General features: G+C 40.9%; 1 protein-coding gene across 1 annotated transcript; it reads right to left on the bottom strand.

The window, feature by feature from the left end:
• Positions 1–2,626: 2,626 nt before the first annotated feature.
• Positions 2,627–12,332, bottom strand: riok1 (RIO kinase 1 (yeast)). The gene is made up of 17 exons (XM_071377066.1): positions 12,191–12,332; positions 11,050–11,251; positions 10,733–10,823; positions 9,859–9,928; positions 9,691–9,733; positions 8,996–9,088; positions 8,522–8,634; positions 7,982–8,062; positions 6,516–6,602; positions 5,891–6,028; positions 5,461–5,564; positions 4,850–4,956; positions 4,583–4,648; positions 4,329–4,448; positions 4,051–4,104; positions 3,635–3,766; positions 2,627–3,250 (listed from the first exon to the last, which is right to left on the bottom strand). The coding sequence occupies exons 1-17, from the start codon at positions 12,244–12,246 to the stop codon at positions 3,140–3,142; spliced, it is 1,668 nt and encodes a 555-aa protein (XP_071233167.1). The 5' UTR covers positions 12,247–12,332; the 3' UTR covers positions 2,627–3,139.
• Positions 12,333–15,175: the final 2,843 nt, after the last annotated feature.

The following is a 15,175-nucleotide window of genomic DNA, read 5'->3' as shown; positions in this document are numbered from 1 at the left end:
ATTTTTCCCGCTAGGGGATTTTACTGGTGGAAAAACGATTGGAACCATTTTTTTTTGTTTGATCGATAGGTATTATGACTCATACTGTGGTACTCGTATGGAGACAGAGCTGCATGTAACAGTGTCGAGAAACATTTTAGCCTCAGGTGCTGACGAACAGACCATTTAATCAATAAGGTTGACTCAGTTTTAAAGAGCTTTACTTACTTTCGTCTACATAGGGAAATCATAAACAAATGTTTAGACAGTAAAACCTCTAAGGATCCGCCCCTTTAAAAAAAAATCGCCTAAAATGACATACCCAAATCTAACTGCCTGTAACTCAGGCCCTGAAGCAAGGATACGCATGTTCTTGGTACCATGTTCTTGGTACCATTTGAAAGGAAACACTTTGAAGTTTGTGGAAATGTGAAATTAATGTAGGAGAATATAACACAATAGATCTGGTAAAAGATAAAGAAAAAAAACTAATTTTTTTGTACCGTCTTTGAAATGCAAGAGAAAGGCCATAATGTATTTTCCAGCCCATTTCTGTTACATTTTCTATCAAGACTGCCCAAATATGCCTAATTTGTTTATTAATAACTTTGTTCAAAACTGTGCACTCTCCTCAAACAATAGCATGGTATTCTTTCACTAATAGCTACTGTAAATTGGACAGTGCAGTTAGATTAACAAGAATTTAAGCTTTCTGCCAATATCAGTATGTCTATGTCCTGGGAAATGTTCTTGTTACTTGCAAATCGCATTAGCCTACGTTAGCTCAACCACCCCGTGGAAGGGACACCGATCCCGAAGGAGCTCTAGCCTGTTCAACCTCTCGTATCGTCTGAGATCCCCAAAGATTGGAAAGCTGCCGCGGTCATCCCCCTCTTCAAAGGGGGAGACACTCTAGACCCAAACTGCTACAGACCTATATCTATCCTATCCTGCCTTTCTAAGGTCTTCAAAAGCCAAGTTAACAAACAGATCACCGATCATTTCAAATCCCACCGTACCTTCTCCGCTATGCAATCTGGTTCCCGAGCTGGTCATGGGTGCACCTCAGCCACGCTCAAGGTCCTAAACGACATCATAACCTCCATCGATAAGAGACAATACTGTGCAGCTGTATTCATAGACCTGGCCAAGGCTTTCGTCTGTGTACTCACCACATTCTTATCGGCAGACTCAACAGCCTTGGTTTCTCAAATGACTTCCTCGCCTGGTTCACCAACTACTTCTCAGACAGAGTTCAGTGTGTCAAATCGGAGGGCCTGTTGTCCGGACCTCTGGCAGTCTCTATGGGGGTGCCACAGGGTTCAGTTTTCGGGCTGACTCTTTTCTCTGTATACATCAATGATGTCACTCTTGCTGCTGGTGATTCTCTGATCCACCTCTACGCAGGCGACACCATTCTGTATACTTCTGGCCCTTCTTTGGACAATGTTAACTAACCTTCAGACGAGCTTCAATGCCATATAACTCTCCTTCCGTGGCCTCCAACTGCTCTTAAATGCAAGTAAAACTAAATGCATGCTACCAGCACCTGCCTGCCCGTTCAGCATCACTACTCTGGATGGTTCTGACTTAGAATATGTGGACATCTACAAATACCTAGGTGTCTGGTTAGACTGTAAACTCTCTTTCCAAACTCACATTAAGCATCTCCAATCCAAAATTAAATCTGGAATCGGCTTCCTATTTCGCAACAAAGCATCCTTCACTCATGCTGCCAAACATACCCTCGTAAAACTGACTATCCTACCGATCCTTGACTTCGGCGATGTCTTTTACAAAATAGCCTCCAACACTCTACTCAGCAAATTGGATGCAGTCTATCACAGTGCCATCCGTTTTGTCACCAAAGCCCCATATACTACCCACCACTGCGACCTGTATGCTCTCGTTGGCTGGCCCTTGCTTCGTATTCGTTGCCAAACCCACTGGCTACAGGTTATCTATAAGTCTTTGCTAGGTAAAACCCTGCCTTATCTCAGCTCACTGGTCACCATAGCAACACCCACGCCTCCAGCAGGTATGTTTCACTGGTCATACCCAAAGCCAATTCCTCTTTTGGCCGCCTTTCCTTCCAGTTCTCTGCTGCCAATGACTGGAACAAATTGCAAAAATCACTGAAGGTGGAGACTCATATCTCCCTCACCAACTTTAAGCACCAGCTGTCAGAGCAGCTTACTGATCACTGCATCTGTAAATAGCCCATCCAAATACCACATCCCCATACTGTTATTTATCTTGCTCCTTTGCACCCCAGTATCTCTACTTGCACATCTATCACTCCAGTGTTTAATTGCTAAATTGTAATTATTTTGCCACTATGGCTTATTTATTGCTTTACCTCCCTTATCTTACCTCATTTGCACACTATGTTTGTTTATTCCACGTGTAACTATGTTGTTTGTGTCGCACTGCTTTGCTTTATCTTGGCCAGGTCGCAGTTGTAAATGAGAACTTGTTCTCAACTGGCCTACCTGGTTAAATAAAGGTGAAATAAAATAACGTCTTGGATTGGATTCAAATGCAGGCAATTGGTTTCCAGAAGAAATACACTTTCCCTATGGGCACAATAAAATTAGTAAAGTGAAATTAAGTACTTAATGTTAAATAAAAATGTACACTACAAACATGAGGTAAATAATATTTAATTATTTCCATCCCTATAAAATGTGAGGACTGGCTGGTTGCAAGCCACAATTTTCATGTGGTTATTTTGGTTTCGTAATGACTAGCTTTAGTACAGCCCTGCAAGCTGTTGCAGTAACTGTACATAGAAGAGCCTTGAAACCTCTTTAGTAAAATGTTTCAAGGTAAAGTACAACTTCATTTAGACTTATGTATTTATAATTATTTTTTACATTTAATTGAACTGCTTTTCTATAGCGATTATCATAAAACACTAAAAGCATTGTGCATGACACCTGACATGGTCAACAATATTTTTCCCCACATACTTCTTATATAATAAACATGTCATATTTTTTCACTGTCTGTTAGTGTGGCCTAATACTGCACTTCTGTTCACCAGTTTCACTACAGTGTTACTGAAGGCCTGTGTGTGTTGAGCATGGAGGTTTACATCAGTTCATAAAGTCACTGGGATAAAAGTTCATGTTTAGGTCTGGCGTATTCCTGAGTCTACTCATTTGCCTTTCTTCATCTTTGAAACCCTCTCCTTTCTCTTCTTCACGTGTTTCGGTGTTTTGTTTTTTCTCTTTTCCCTCTGGGCCTCCTTGGCCAGTTTCTTCATCTCCTAAGAAACGCAGAAACAGGTTTGGGTATAGAATGTTAGATTAAAACAAACCGGGTTGGGTATAGAATGTTAGATTAAAACATTGATGTAATTTTAGGTGACTTAAATTCAGACTGAAAGAAATCCAAATAGTTTGGGATATTTGCAGAACATGCTCCAGATGTAGTTTTGTATAGGCCATGTAATAACCTAAAAGTAGTGGGCACAGCTGCAGGGTTACAATAACCACAAGGTGCTCACTCCCTCTGGTGGTCAATTTTGTAATTTCCTTATTTATTTTTTATTCATACCTCCAATGCAATAAGATTTTTTATTTGCTGATCGCAGTAAAATATTGCAAGATTACTTGACAAATTCACCTTCACAGCCTTAATAGAAACATACCTTCTTGTCAATCTGAGACTCCTCTCCCACAGACTCCTTTTTGCCACCATCCTCATCTTCATCCTCATCTTCATCTTCATCCTCTGAACTTGAGCTCTCCTCCACATCACAGTCCTGCAGCAGGGCAGGTACCTACAAATGGAGGGACGAAAATAACAGTCAACAATTAAACATTTACAACAGTCAATAAACAATCATACTTACCCATTCCTCAACTCATGCAGGGTCATGGTAAAAATATTCACAACCACACATTACTTTATTCTCAATAGAAGCCATTATTAAAATCTGTTTATTTCAGTTGACAGTCACCACAGAAAGCCATACCTCTAAAAAAAGATCAACCTCTGTTTAATGGACATGTAATCTTTACTGCCAATTCACAAGGGAAAATGGTGGCATGGAGTATGACTTACTGTCTGAACTCCAGACAGATCCTTCTTCAGGCCCGTCACTGTCTGGTAGAGGATCTATATCACAGCCATCAACACGGAAGAGACAGATTAATAAATCACACAGTGTAGGGGTTGGATCAGTCACATTGCTACTGAAAAAAGTAACAATAAATATCAGGAAGTAGAGAAACCTGTAATTGTGCATACGTTTAAGTGAACCATGAGTTAGGGGGTTGTTGACTACTTTGGTATCAGAATGGTGTGTTTGAGCGGTTAGACCAGGGTTTTAGTCAACTCACGTTGTCATTCTGCATGTTGCGTGAGGACTCGTCGTCTTTCATGTTTGTCATGGCATCCACGTCACGTTCGTAGTGGCTCACTTCTGTAAGCGTGCGTGGGATGTACGCGTTCTTAAACACCTGTCACAGTTCAACAATAAACCAAAACAGAGAACGTTAGAATATCGTGGAGGAGCCCAAAAAACATTTCACCTTCATGGTTATCAGATCTTTAAAAAAAAAATAGATATATATTTTTTTAAATCAGCCTTTACCTCCTCATTCACACTATCCTGATTGGACCTCTCCTCTGCCGTCCTCTCGGAAGCAATGTCCATCGCCTACAATGAGAAGAGAGCCATTATGAACACAGGCATATCAAATGGCCACGCTCGCTGAGTACTGAGCGTGCCCAGAAACGCACTGAGCGCCCACAGTGCAACTTTTGACTTTTGACAAATACAAAAAACCGGCATACGGTTATGATTCAATCGTGTAGATAAGCAAACTTCACATCAAATGAAACATGCCCCCCCCCCTACCTTTTCCAAGTAGAGGTTGATGTTGCTGCTGGTGATGGAGGGATCGGTGACAAACTCAAAGAGCTCGCGCAACGTCATCGCCGCTACACCTCGCTTCAGGAAAAAGTCTTGAGGGACACAGGACCAAATCTCATGGAGCCTTTCATTCAAACTCATACCCTCATACTTCAACAGAAACCATAGGCACTGGACACTCCCTAGTATATGCACTGCCTCTTGTCTTATAACCTCTGTCTACATTAACCTCTACGTTTCACATACTACGTGCATGTCAGGTTGGAGTGACGGCAATCTCAGATCAAATGTAGCACCATTTGACGATATTAAACAAAACAGAACTTTCATACATGTTTTGTTTGCGAAAACCTTTTAGAATATTAGAACGTTATGGCTAAAGAACGCTTTGTCAAATAATAAAGAATCTGCGCTTTGGAAATGCAATATTCTATTACCCACAAGCATTAAGGCTGTGGTTGGTTGACAACGTCACCGAGCACTGATCTAGGATCTCCCCCTAGCCATATGTATTATGATGGTAAAAGGCTAAACTGATCTGGTATCAGAACTCTTTCTCTGGCGTCTATGTGAATACGGGCCTGGACCACACGTACCATTGACATTGGTACAGTCTTTGCGCAGGAACTCCAGAGCGTGGGGGTGGTCGTGCTCCACAGACTGGGACACGTCGATGATGTAGGCGTCACCGTCGTTGTACCTTGAAAGATAAGCAATAATTTAAAAAAATAAATAATAAAAGATATATATTAAAATTAATACAATTGAATGTATGAATTTAGTCAACCCCAGTATCTGACAAAATTACACTTGCAGCGATCGGAACTTCCATAATTGCACCAATGGAAGGGTTTTTACTTAAAGGCACAATCAGTAATATTTCCTGTTGTTCAATTCAAATGGTAATTTCAATGTATGATACAACACCATTGATTCTCTATGAATATATAACGAAGAAGAAACGCCTTATGAATATAACTAATAAGCTTAGTTCACACACACGTCAGATAACAGGAGGGAACTTACAGCATGTTGAACTCACTGAGGTCTGAATGGACCAGCCGGGCCTCCTGGTACATAACCCTCATGTTGTGTATCACCTGGAGGTACAGCTCACGCGCTTTGGACTCGGACAGGGAAGCGTTCTTCAACAGAGGAGCAGGTCTGGGACCAGAGATACAGATTAAAACAGATCTTTAAAAGCCCGGAGAAGCATCCACGTTCATCAATTTGCTATAGTGAACGTAGATTTGTGTGCAGACCTGCGTAGAATGTATCTCAAACACCACACACACACTGCTATAACACAGCAGCAAAAACAACAATGTTCAACATTGACATAGTCAAAGTATAGAAAAACATAGCCTTAACAGTAGTTACCAGAAGTTCCAGAACAAACCCTGTATTGAACCTATTTGCTCTCAATTCATCACATTAGCAATGACTACAGTTGAATAAGTTAATTGTTTATTGTCCTTCTTGAGAGAATTCATTTGGACCACAACTTCACTACACACATACATACAGGCTAGATAAAACCAGAACTTACACATAGAACTAGGAAACAACCTTTAAGCCAGACATACAAACCAAACAAACCGGTATATAATATTGACATGTTAAAACAGAAACGAAGCCTGATCATACTCACATGTCATCCTTGCCGATGAAACTCATAAGGAGCACGTGGCTACGCAGCATGATTGGCTCCGGACTCGGGATGCCTGCCGTCTGCAACCTGGAGACAGGCAGTAGGGAGAGACAAGCAAAAACACAGGGTCGTAAATTCTTTCGGGTACACCGCAGAGTGTTGCAAGTGAAACGGAAAACCGGCGTTTCTTACATTTAACATTTACATTTAAGTCATTTAGCAGACGCTCTTATCCAGAGCGACTTACAAATTGGAAAGTTCATACATATTCATCCTGGTCCCCCCGTGGGGAATGAACCCACAACCCTGGCGTTGCAAGCGCCATGCTCTACCAACTGAGCCACACGGGAACATAAAGTTCTCTTAATTTACAGCATTTCCCTCACTCTTATTGGACAAGTCCAAGTAGTCCCTCCCCTTTTCCAGTCAGTTTTCAAAACGAATTAAAACTTGTTAATTTAGGGTCAAAGGTTATTCATTGACACAAGCGTAGGCTTGTACCATTTGGTGCCAGGTAGTTGCCCAATGGTGCCAGGTGGTTACCCAATGGTGCCAGGTAGTTGTTGAATTATTTGATGTTCCAGAAGGTATCTAGTATAGGTTCTTAACCATTTACACTAAATTAAAATGTTTCTTACATTAAGGAACATAAAAAGTACATGCATAAGCATGGTAGCAATTGAAACAGTCTGGAGATTATGGGAAAATGATTAGACCAAATGTGAGGACGACAGTTCACCTGACAAGACTGAATTCAAACATTACACTTGATTTTATGCGCATTTTACATTTACTGTACTTTTCGCTGCATTTTGTTGATAGCGAAATCTGAAAATCCTCTGGATACCTTCAGTAACACGATGAGAAAATTCGTGGACAATGTGTTGTAGGTGCAACATAAGACAAGAGAATGACAAGGGTTTGAGACAGAGGACTAACTGGTGTCTCAAAGTGGATACACACACACAGACCTCTCCAAAGTGTGCATATTTCCTAAGAATATTGAACAACAATATGAAAGCAAAATAAGTGTTGATCCCATGTTTCATGAGCTGAAATAAAAGATGACAGAATGTCCATATGCATAAAAAATTAATCTTTAAAAATACATAAAGTTCTCTTAATTTACAGCATTTCCCTCACTCAGACAAAACATTTAGCAAAAGCCCAATTATAGCGGGAGGGACGGACGCAACTTCTTGTCGCATGCAGTGCTCAAGTTCAGATTGTCTGTCAGTCAAAACCCACACAGAGCTGTGAAGCGCAGTCTGAGCTCTGACGTCATGTACAGCATGTTACTGTACAGCCACCGCGTTCCAATTTAGGCTCTTATTAGTGCCCAAATCTGCAATTTTCAACCAGTATACGGGTATGAGTGTAAAGAGGGTAAATACCACCTTAAACCGGGCGTAAAATAAAGCGTAACCAAGGTTACTTTTCCCATGGCTCATCTTGGGGCTGCTCACCTGATGAGGTTTCTCATCTCCTTCTCGGCCCAGGTTCGCACCATCTTCCTGGGGTTTCCTTTACAGTAGCCATGGCGGAACCTGGAGGGCAGACGACAGACTTCATCAGCTTTAAACATGGCTGATGCAATCCAAGTCTACTGTACGCTAGGGATGGGGGTGAGTACTCGATTAGTTTATATTGGATTAATAATCCCATACAGGTACTCAATATAAAATTGCAATTATTTAGCAGGTTACATTTCTAAGCACTGACAAAATCAACTAATATGCGTTTGTTTGTAGAGTAGGTAAAGTGCAGTAAAAAAAAAGTTTTACTTTCAGCCCTATTTCACATTTAAAAAACGCTAACATGTGAGTACTCAAATATTTTTCAATGCGAGTAAATCCAACACGGAATCTTTCAAATGCCCATTCCTACGGTACACAACAGACCTCACCAAATAGTTAGTTCCACATTGACCCCTTCTGAAATAGTTGGTTACTTTTAGGTCTTGGTTTTATAACACCATCTTAGACAAGCCAGGAAATGCTGTTCACCTGAATTCTCCACTAACATATTTGTCACGGTCCTTGAACAGTAAGATGGAGGTCTTGTAGATCTTGATGGCTCTGCTCTCACCATTGGCAGTGGTTGCGTGGTAAACATTTGCCTGTTGGTAAAAAGCACTTTGAAATAATGAAACTGAATATGCCATTCGTAGGACGATAAGTTGCCCACATTTTTTATTTATTTTTATAAATATAACTAGAAAAGTCAGTTAAGAACAAATTATTATTTACAATGACGGCCTAACCCGGCCAAACCCTGACGACGCTGGGCCAATTGTGCGCCGCCCTATGGGGACTCCTGATCACGGCCGGATTGTAATACAGCCCGGGATCGAACCAGGGTCTGTAGTGATGCCTCTGGCAATGAGATGCAGTGCCTTAGACCGCTGCGCTACTCGGGGAGGCCCGAGTGTTCCACAGTGGTGGATACGTTTGCCTCATGACGTTGTGCGATCAACTTGCCTCTTTGCCTGTGCTGATACAGCCATTGATCTCTGAAATGACACCCCTGCTGAGCATCTTAAACAGAATCATACGCGTCCGCGGGTCCAACACCTTTCAAACAAACAATACAAGGAAATCAATTCACTGTTGATTTTCTGTTTCTCAGGCTTATGCTTACAATGAAATCAGGTATGAAATCCAAACAGAATGTCATCACCACATAAAATAAAATGTCATTTTCATCTCTGATTTAGTACTATTGATTCAATTGGGATATTTTTCTAATCAATCTACAGACAATACCCCATAATGACAAACCAAAAACAGGTTAAGAAATGTTGACTAATTTACAAAAAAAAAAAAAAAACTGAAATATCACATTTACATAATTATTCAGACCCTTTCACTCAGTACTTTGTTGAAGCACCTTTGGCAGCAAATACAATCTTAAGCCTTCTTGAAAAAAAAATTACAAATGTGTTTTCACTTTGTCATTATGGGGTATTTTGTGTAGATTGATGAGGGTGAAAATGATTTTATACATTTTTGAATAAGACTGTAATGTAACAAAATGTAGGAAAAGTCAAGGGGTCTGAATACTTCCCAAAAACACTGTATGCATGTATTTATGTATGTATGTATGTATGTGTAATATATATAAACACACACACTATAAAACTCCAACGGGAATAAAACTATTTTTAAAAGCACACCTGCTCAACTGTAGCCCGATCAGATTTGTCTTTCACTCGAAACCTAGCGGAAGGAACCACAAACAGCCAACAAAATTATTCTTTATACTATAACAGAAATAAAAGTACTCTTTATTCCAAGCAGTGCAATGTCATGATGAATGTCATGTTCAGTGACAGGTTACGTACGTGTCAGCATTTTGTTGTTTCTGCATCACGGTCACTTTGTTGATCACAGAGTCAGCATAGTTGAGCTTATCTACAGTAAAACAAAATAACACATTCAGAGCTCTATACAGTTAATTCTCACATTGTATTATCCATCTACCCAGCTAAAATACTTAGTGCTGAGCGATTGGTGCTTTGAGGACTGTTCGGTTTCTGGTTGGATTATCAAAAAAATACCACGGTTTGCGATTATTTGGGTTGAATGCTATAACACAGAATAAAACAACTAATAAAAGTCCCATGATGGTATTAACCATAATTTATCCACATTACTTTAATAAAATATTTCAGTTGTTGTGTATATTATTTGATTACTTTTATTATTTCACTCCAAGTCATCTCTATAGAGCTACTGCCTATGCTGTCTGACAAAAATCACTATTTTGTAGTAAATAAGGCATGCTGAACACCAACTATCAATCACTTTCATCATTTCAGGTAGAGATGTCGCTAAGCAACAGCTGCTCTCTATATGACCTCACAATCGTGCATGCTTGTCTCTTCAGTAGCAGGCGTAAAAGAAACAGACTGTACAAGTAGATGTGCAATGGATTATGGTCATTGTAGTTAATTACCACGTTTTATGCGCCAAAATATGTAGAATATTGGCCTGTTGGAAACTACAACTCCCTACTACGGCGCACAGTTCAGGGTGGATCTTGATTTATCTCTAGAGAAACTGAAATGTGCGCATTGAGCTCAGATAGAAATACAGAACGAAATTGAATTAAAATAATCGTTAAATTAAAATAGTCGTCAATTAGTTGTTTAAAAAATGAAAAATTGCCAAAATGTCAGTTCATCGCTCAGCACTAAATATTCTACTTGAACTCACCTAAATTAATTTTGTGTTCAAACTTCCTCAGAGCTTTGTCAGTGGGGGTTGACAGTTTCTGTGATTTGTTACTAAGATTTTGTTTATTTGCCTGAAAAAACAAAAACAGATGACATCAGTTTGCTTCATCGTCTCATATACCCAATATTGGCTTCTGCTATGGGAGCAGATTATTATCAAACTCCACTAGTACATGTACATTCTGAAATAATGATTGATTTTCTGATAGTCTATAAAGTTCCGTTTTGGGCTGCCTGGGACTCAACACCACATCAGCCTGGGACATGGCCCAGAATATGTTGAGGTCCTGAACTTACCTGGTGATTCATTCCTGTTCTATTAGCCATGTAGCGTTTGGTCAAGTCCCCAGTCTCATCCCAGTCCCAATCATCATCATCCTCTTCTTCCTCCTCCTCATCATCATATTCACACAAATCATGATATTGTGTGTCCAGGCTAACTCCACTGACCTGGCCCTCTACTGCAAGCATCTCCTCAGCTGGTTGGGTGATGGCAACACTATTTAAGAGAAACATAGCTAGTGTCAGGCTCTGTACATTGAGACAGTGACAGAAAGGAAGCACATAACTGACTTAGCTAGCTACATGAACAATGGGAGGGGCAATACATGACATGTAGTGTGCTGTTTGTCTTGAGTCATAACATACGTTCCTTGAATAACCTCTGCTAGATTTGCCATGCTAAATGCAATGTAAAGAAACATGGGCTACCTTGTTTTATAGATAACGTTTTATACTAGCTAGCCAGCCCAAAGACCGGCAGATGGCGATATTCTGGCGCATGATTGTGGGAAATTATACATATTTTCCCAGTTCTCTCAGCCTTCTCGCCATTAAATTGAGTTAGGGAGGAAATCAACGCAATTTGTAACCTGAATGGAGAATGTTACGTACGAACCAGTCCACTGTGGATATGAATGTATAAGCTGGCTGCGTACAACAATATCGCCATCTGCCGGGCTTTTGGATACTAGCTAACACTAAGTGAGTAGGCACAGGACATGGGCACAACTCTACTAGCGTTTTAATTTTTTATTTAACTAAGCAAGTCAGTTAAGAACAAATTGTTATTTACAACGACGGCCTACATCTGACAAACCCGGACTACGCTGGGCCAATTGTGCGCCGCCCTATAGGACTCCCAGTCACGGCAGGTTGTGATACAGTTAGTTGGTTAAAGTAGCTAGCTAGATCATTTAGTCAAAACTCATGTTGTGAAATACAAATTCAACACGCTTTTTTTTACATATCCAATAAGTTGTTCAAACAATGAAATAGTTAAATACTTAGCTATAGCTAGCTATATGCCTGTGGTGTAAGTGGTTGGTAGCTAACGTTAGCTTAGATAACGTTAATGCCACGCATGCTAGCAACAACAAACAAGGATATAAGTACGACTAGCAGTAAAGGGCTACAAATAAATGATATTTGTCGACACCTGTTTGATTCATCCGCATCATCAAACTGTCCTGGTACAATCTGGGCCATGGACATTTCAATTCAGTATTTTACTCCAATGTGAGTAGCAACTCGTGTACGAAGCTTGTCTGTTTCTACACACTTCCTTCTATTTTTCTTCTTCTTCGATGAGGTTTAACAGCGGTTGGCATCCAATAAATGTTGCATTACCGCCACCTGCTACACTGGAGTATAACTACCTTATACTTTGCTTGAATAAAAAAATATATATATACCTTACCATCTAACACTACACTCACAAAAACATAAAAAATAAGACCACCCTACTCCACTATTCAAATATATTAGTCCTACCTCAGTCCAACAACCTGAAGGATGGGACACCACCCCTTAACACACCCTGTGACACTTCTGATGTCAAGTCTCGCACACCCAAATACTTCTCTGCAGCTGCCACCACAACCTCAATATTCTGCGACTATTCGGAACTCTAACATTTCTGACTTGCTAACTCATTGAAAGTGGAACGCATTATACATATAACTACAACCAGTTAGCAAGTCGGACATGTAGACATTTAAATCCAACTGAAGGAGTACAGGTTTTTAGGGTAGTAGAGGGAATTTTGGTTAGTGTTTCTTGTTTTTGGTAATTAGTCTGAATTTTTTCAACCAAAACAGCTTTTGTTTTTTGGGATGTTTGTTTTTTACTAACTCATACAGTGTGTGGTGGAAATACACCTTATGAGTGTAGTCTGCCTACAAACCTAAAAAAAAATATATAAAAAAATATGTCCAAAATGTCAGAGTTTCCTATTTTGGTCTAGCACGTGAATGTGGCATTACCCCTGGTTGAATGCAGGGTGCAACATCAGGAAGTAGCATTAGCCACTGTAGCATGGTGGTGTAAAATTGTGTTTTATTAAGACAGTATGCATATTTTTTCATTTTTTTGTTGTTGGGCGGCACGTCATTAATGTTAGTTAAGGAGGAAAGCGATGGCTTTGCAGCCTGAATGGAGGATGTTTTATGTAAGAACCGGTCACTGGGGGACACTAGTGTATTACCGGCTAGGCACAAGCCCAGACGATAGTGGTGACCCATAGTGCCCACAATGACCCGACACACCTCAAAGCTGTGTAAGGGCTATTTGACCAAGAAGGAGAGTGATGGAGTGCTGCATCAGATGACCTGGCCTCCACAATCACCTGACCTCAACCCAATTGAGATGGTTTGGGATGAGTTGGACCGCAGAGTGAAGGAAAAGCAGCCAACAAGTGCACAGCATATGTGGAAACTCCTTCAAGACTGTTGGAAAAGCATTCCAGGTGAAGCTGGTTGAGAAGAAAAACCAATGAATGAGAAGGTGCGTCCAAACTTTTGACTGGTACTGTATATATATCTATATATATATATATATAATAATTGTTTTTCTTTCTTTAAAACAACAATACAGTACACAGACAATACAAATGGCCGCTCCCATCAGTGAGTGCTCTGGTCAGTGGGTGCTCTGGTCAGTGGGTGCTCTGGTCAGTGAGTGCTCTGGTCAGTGGGTGCTCTGATCAGTGGGTGCTCTGGTCAGTGAGTGCTCTGGTCAGTGGATGCTCTGATCAGTCGGTGTTCTGGTCAGTGAGTGCTCTGGTCAGTGGGTGCTCTGGTCAGTGGGTGCTCTGGTCAGTGGGTGCTCTGGTCAGTGGGTGCTCTGATCAGTGGGTGCTCTGGTCAGTGAGTGCTCTGGTCAGTGAGTGCTCTGGTCAGTGGGTCGCCCCAAAAGGGATTTTCCAAGGGCGGGAAAAACCAAGCTCCGCCTGACGCCCGGCCAGGCATGGAAGCGAGCGCACCTATAACTACCAGGACCAGCACACACACCGCTTACAGCATGAAACCAAACCACAAAACATATATAACGAAACGCAAAACATCAAATAATCACATCCCCCACCCTCACCCCTGATTGGAGGACCTCGAACATTTATACTGTACATTTGTGTATATAATTATTCCAACACTCATCAATTCCACCCTTCAGACAGCCACAGATCAGCCCATCTTTCCCAATGAATCATCATTTTTATTTGATTTTATTTAACCTTTTTTTAACTAGGCAAGTCAGTTAAGAACAAATTCTTATTTACAATGACGGCCTACCGAAAGGCTCCTGCGGGGACGGAGGCTGGGATTAAAATAAATAAATAACATAAATATAGGACAAAACACACATCATGACAAGAGAGACAACACAACACTACATAAAGAGAGACCTAAGACAACACCATAGCAAGGCAGCAACACATGACAACACAGCATGGTAGCAACACAATATGACAACAACATGGTAGCAACACAACATGGTAGCAGCACAAAACATGGTACAAACATTATTGGGCACAGACAACAGCACAAAGCGCAAGAAGGTAGAAACAACAATACATCACGCAAAGCAGCCACAACTGTCAGTAAGAGTGTCCATGATTGAGTCTTTGAATGAAGAGATTGAGATAAAACTGTCCAGTTTGAGTGTTTGTTGCAGCTCGTTCCAGTCGCTAGCTGCAGCGAACTGAAAAGACGAGTGACCCAGGGATGTGTGTGCTTTGGGGACCTTTAACAGAATGTGACTGGCAGAACAGGTGTTGTATGTGGAGGATGAGGGCTGCAGTAGATATCTCAGATAGGGGGGAGTGAGGCCTAAGAGGGTTTTATAAATAAGCATCAACCAGTGGGTCTTGCGAAGGGTATACAGAGATGACCAGTTTACAGAGGAGCATAGAGTGCAGTGATGTGTCCTATAAGGAGCATTGGTGGCAAATCTGAGAGGTAGTAATCACACCTGTGGGGAGAGCGGCATTCTTCTTACCACATTACCTTTACTTTGGAGGTGTTCAGAACAAGGTTAAGGGTAGAGAAAGCTTGTTGGACACTAAGAAAGCTTTGTTGTAGAGCATTTAACACAAAATCCGGGGAGGGGCCAGCTGAGTATAAGACTGTATCATCTGCATATAAAT

Source organism: Salvelinus alpinus, chromosome 30 (genome assembly GCF_045679555.1).
Source record: "Salvelinus alpinus chromosome 30, SLU_Salpinus.1, whole genome shotgun sequence".
Classification (NCBI taxonomy): Eukaryota; Metazoa; Chordata; class Actinopteri; order Salmoniformes; family Salmonidae; genus Salvelinus; species Salvelinus alpinus.
This window is presented reverse-complemented; position numbering and strand designations above follow the sequence as displayed.

Excerpts from the sequence above, each read along its gene's own strand:
- riok1 (XM_071377066.1), bottom strand. The coding sequence starts at position 12,246 with ATGTCCATGGCCCAGATTGTACCAGGACAGTTTGATGATGCGGATGAA. Across the intron at positions 11,252-12,190 it reads GATGCGGATGAATCAAACAG|TGTTGCCATCACCCAACCAG; the intron begins GTGTCGACAAAT and ends TCTCTTAAATAG. Across the intron at positions 8,063-8,521 it reads TATGTTAGTGGAGAATTCAG|GTTCCGCCATGGCTACTGTA; the intron begins GTGAACAGCATT and ends TCTGCCCTCCAG.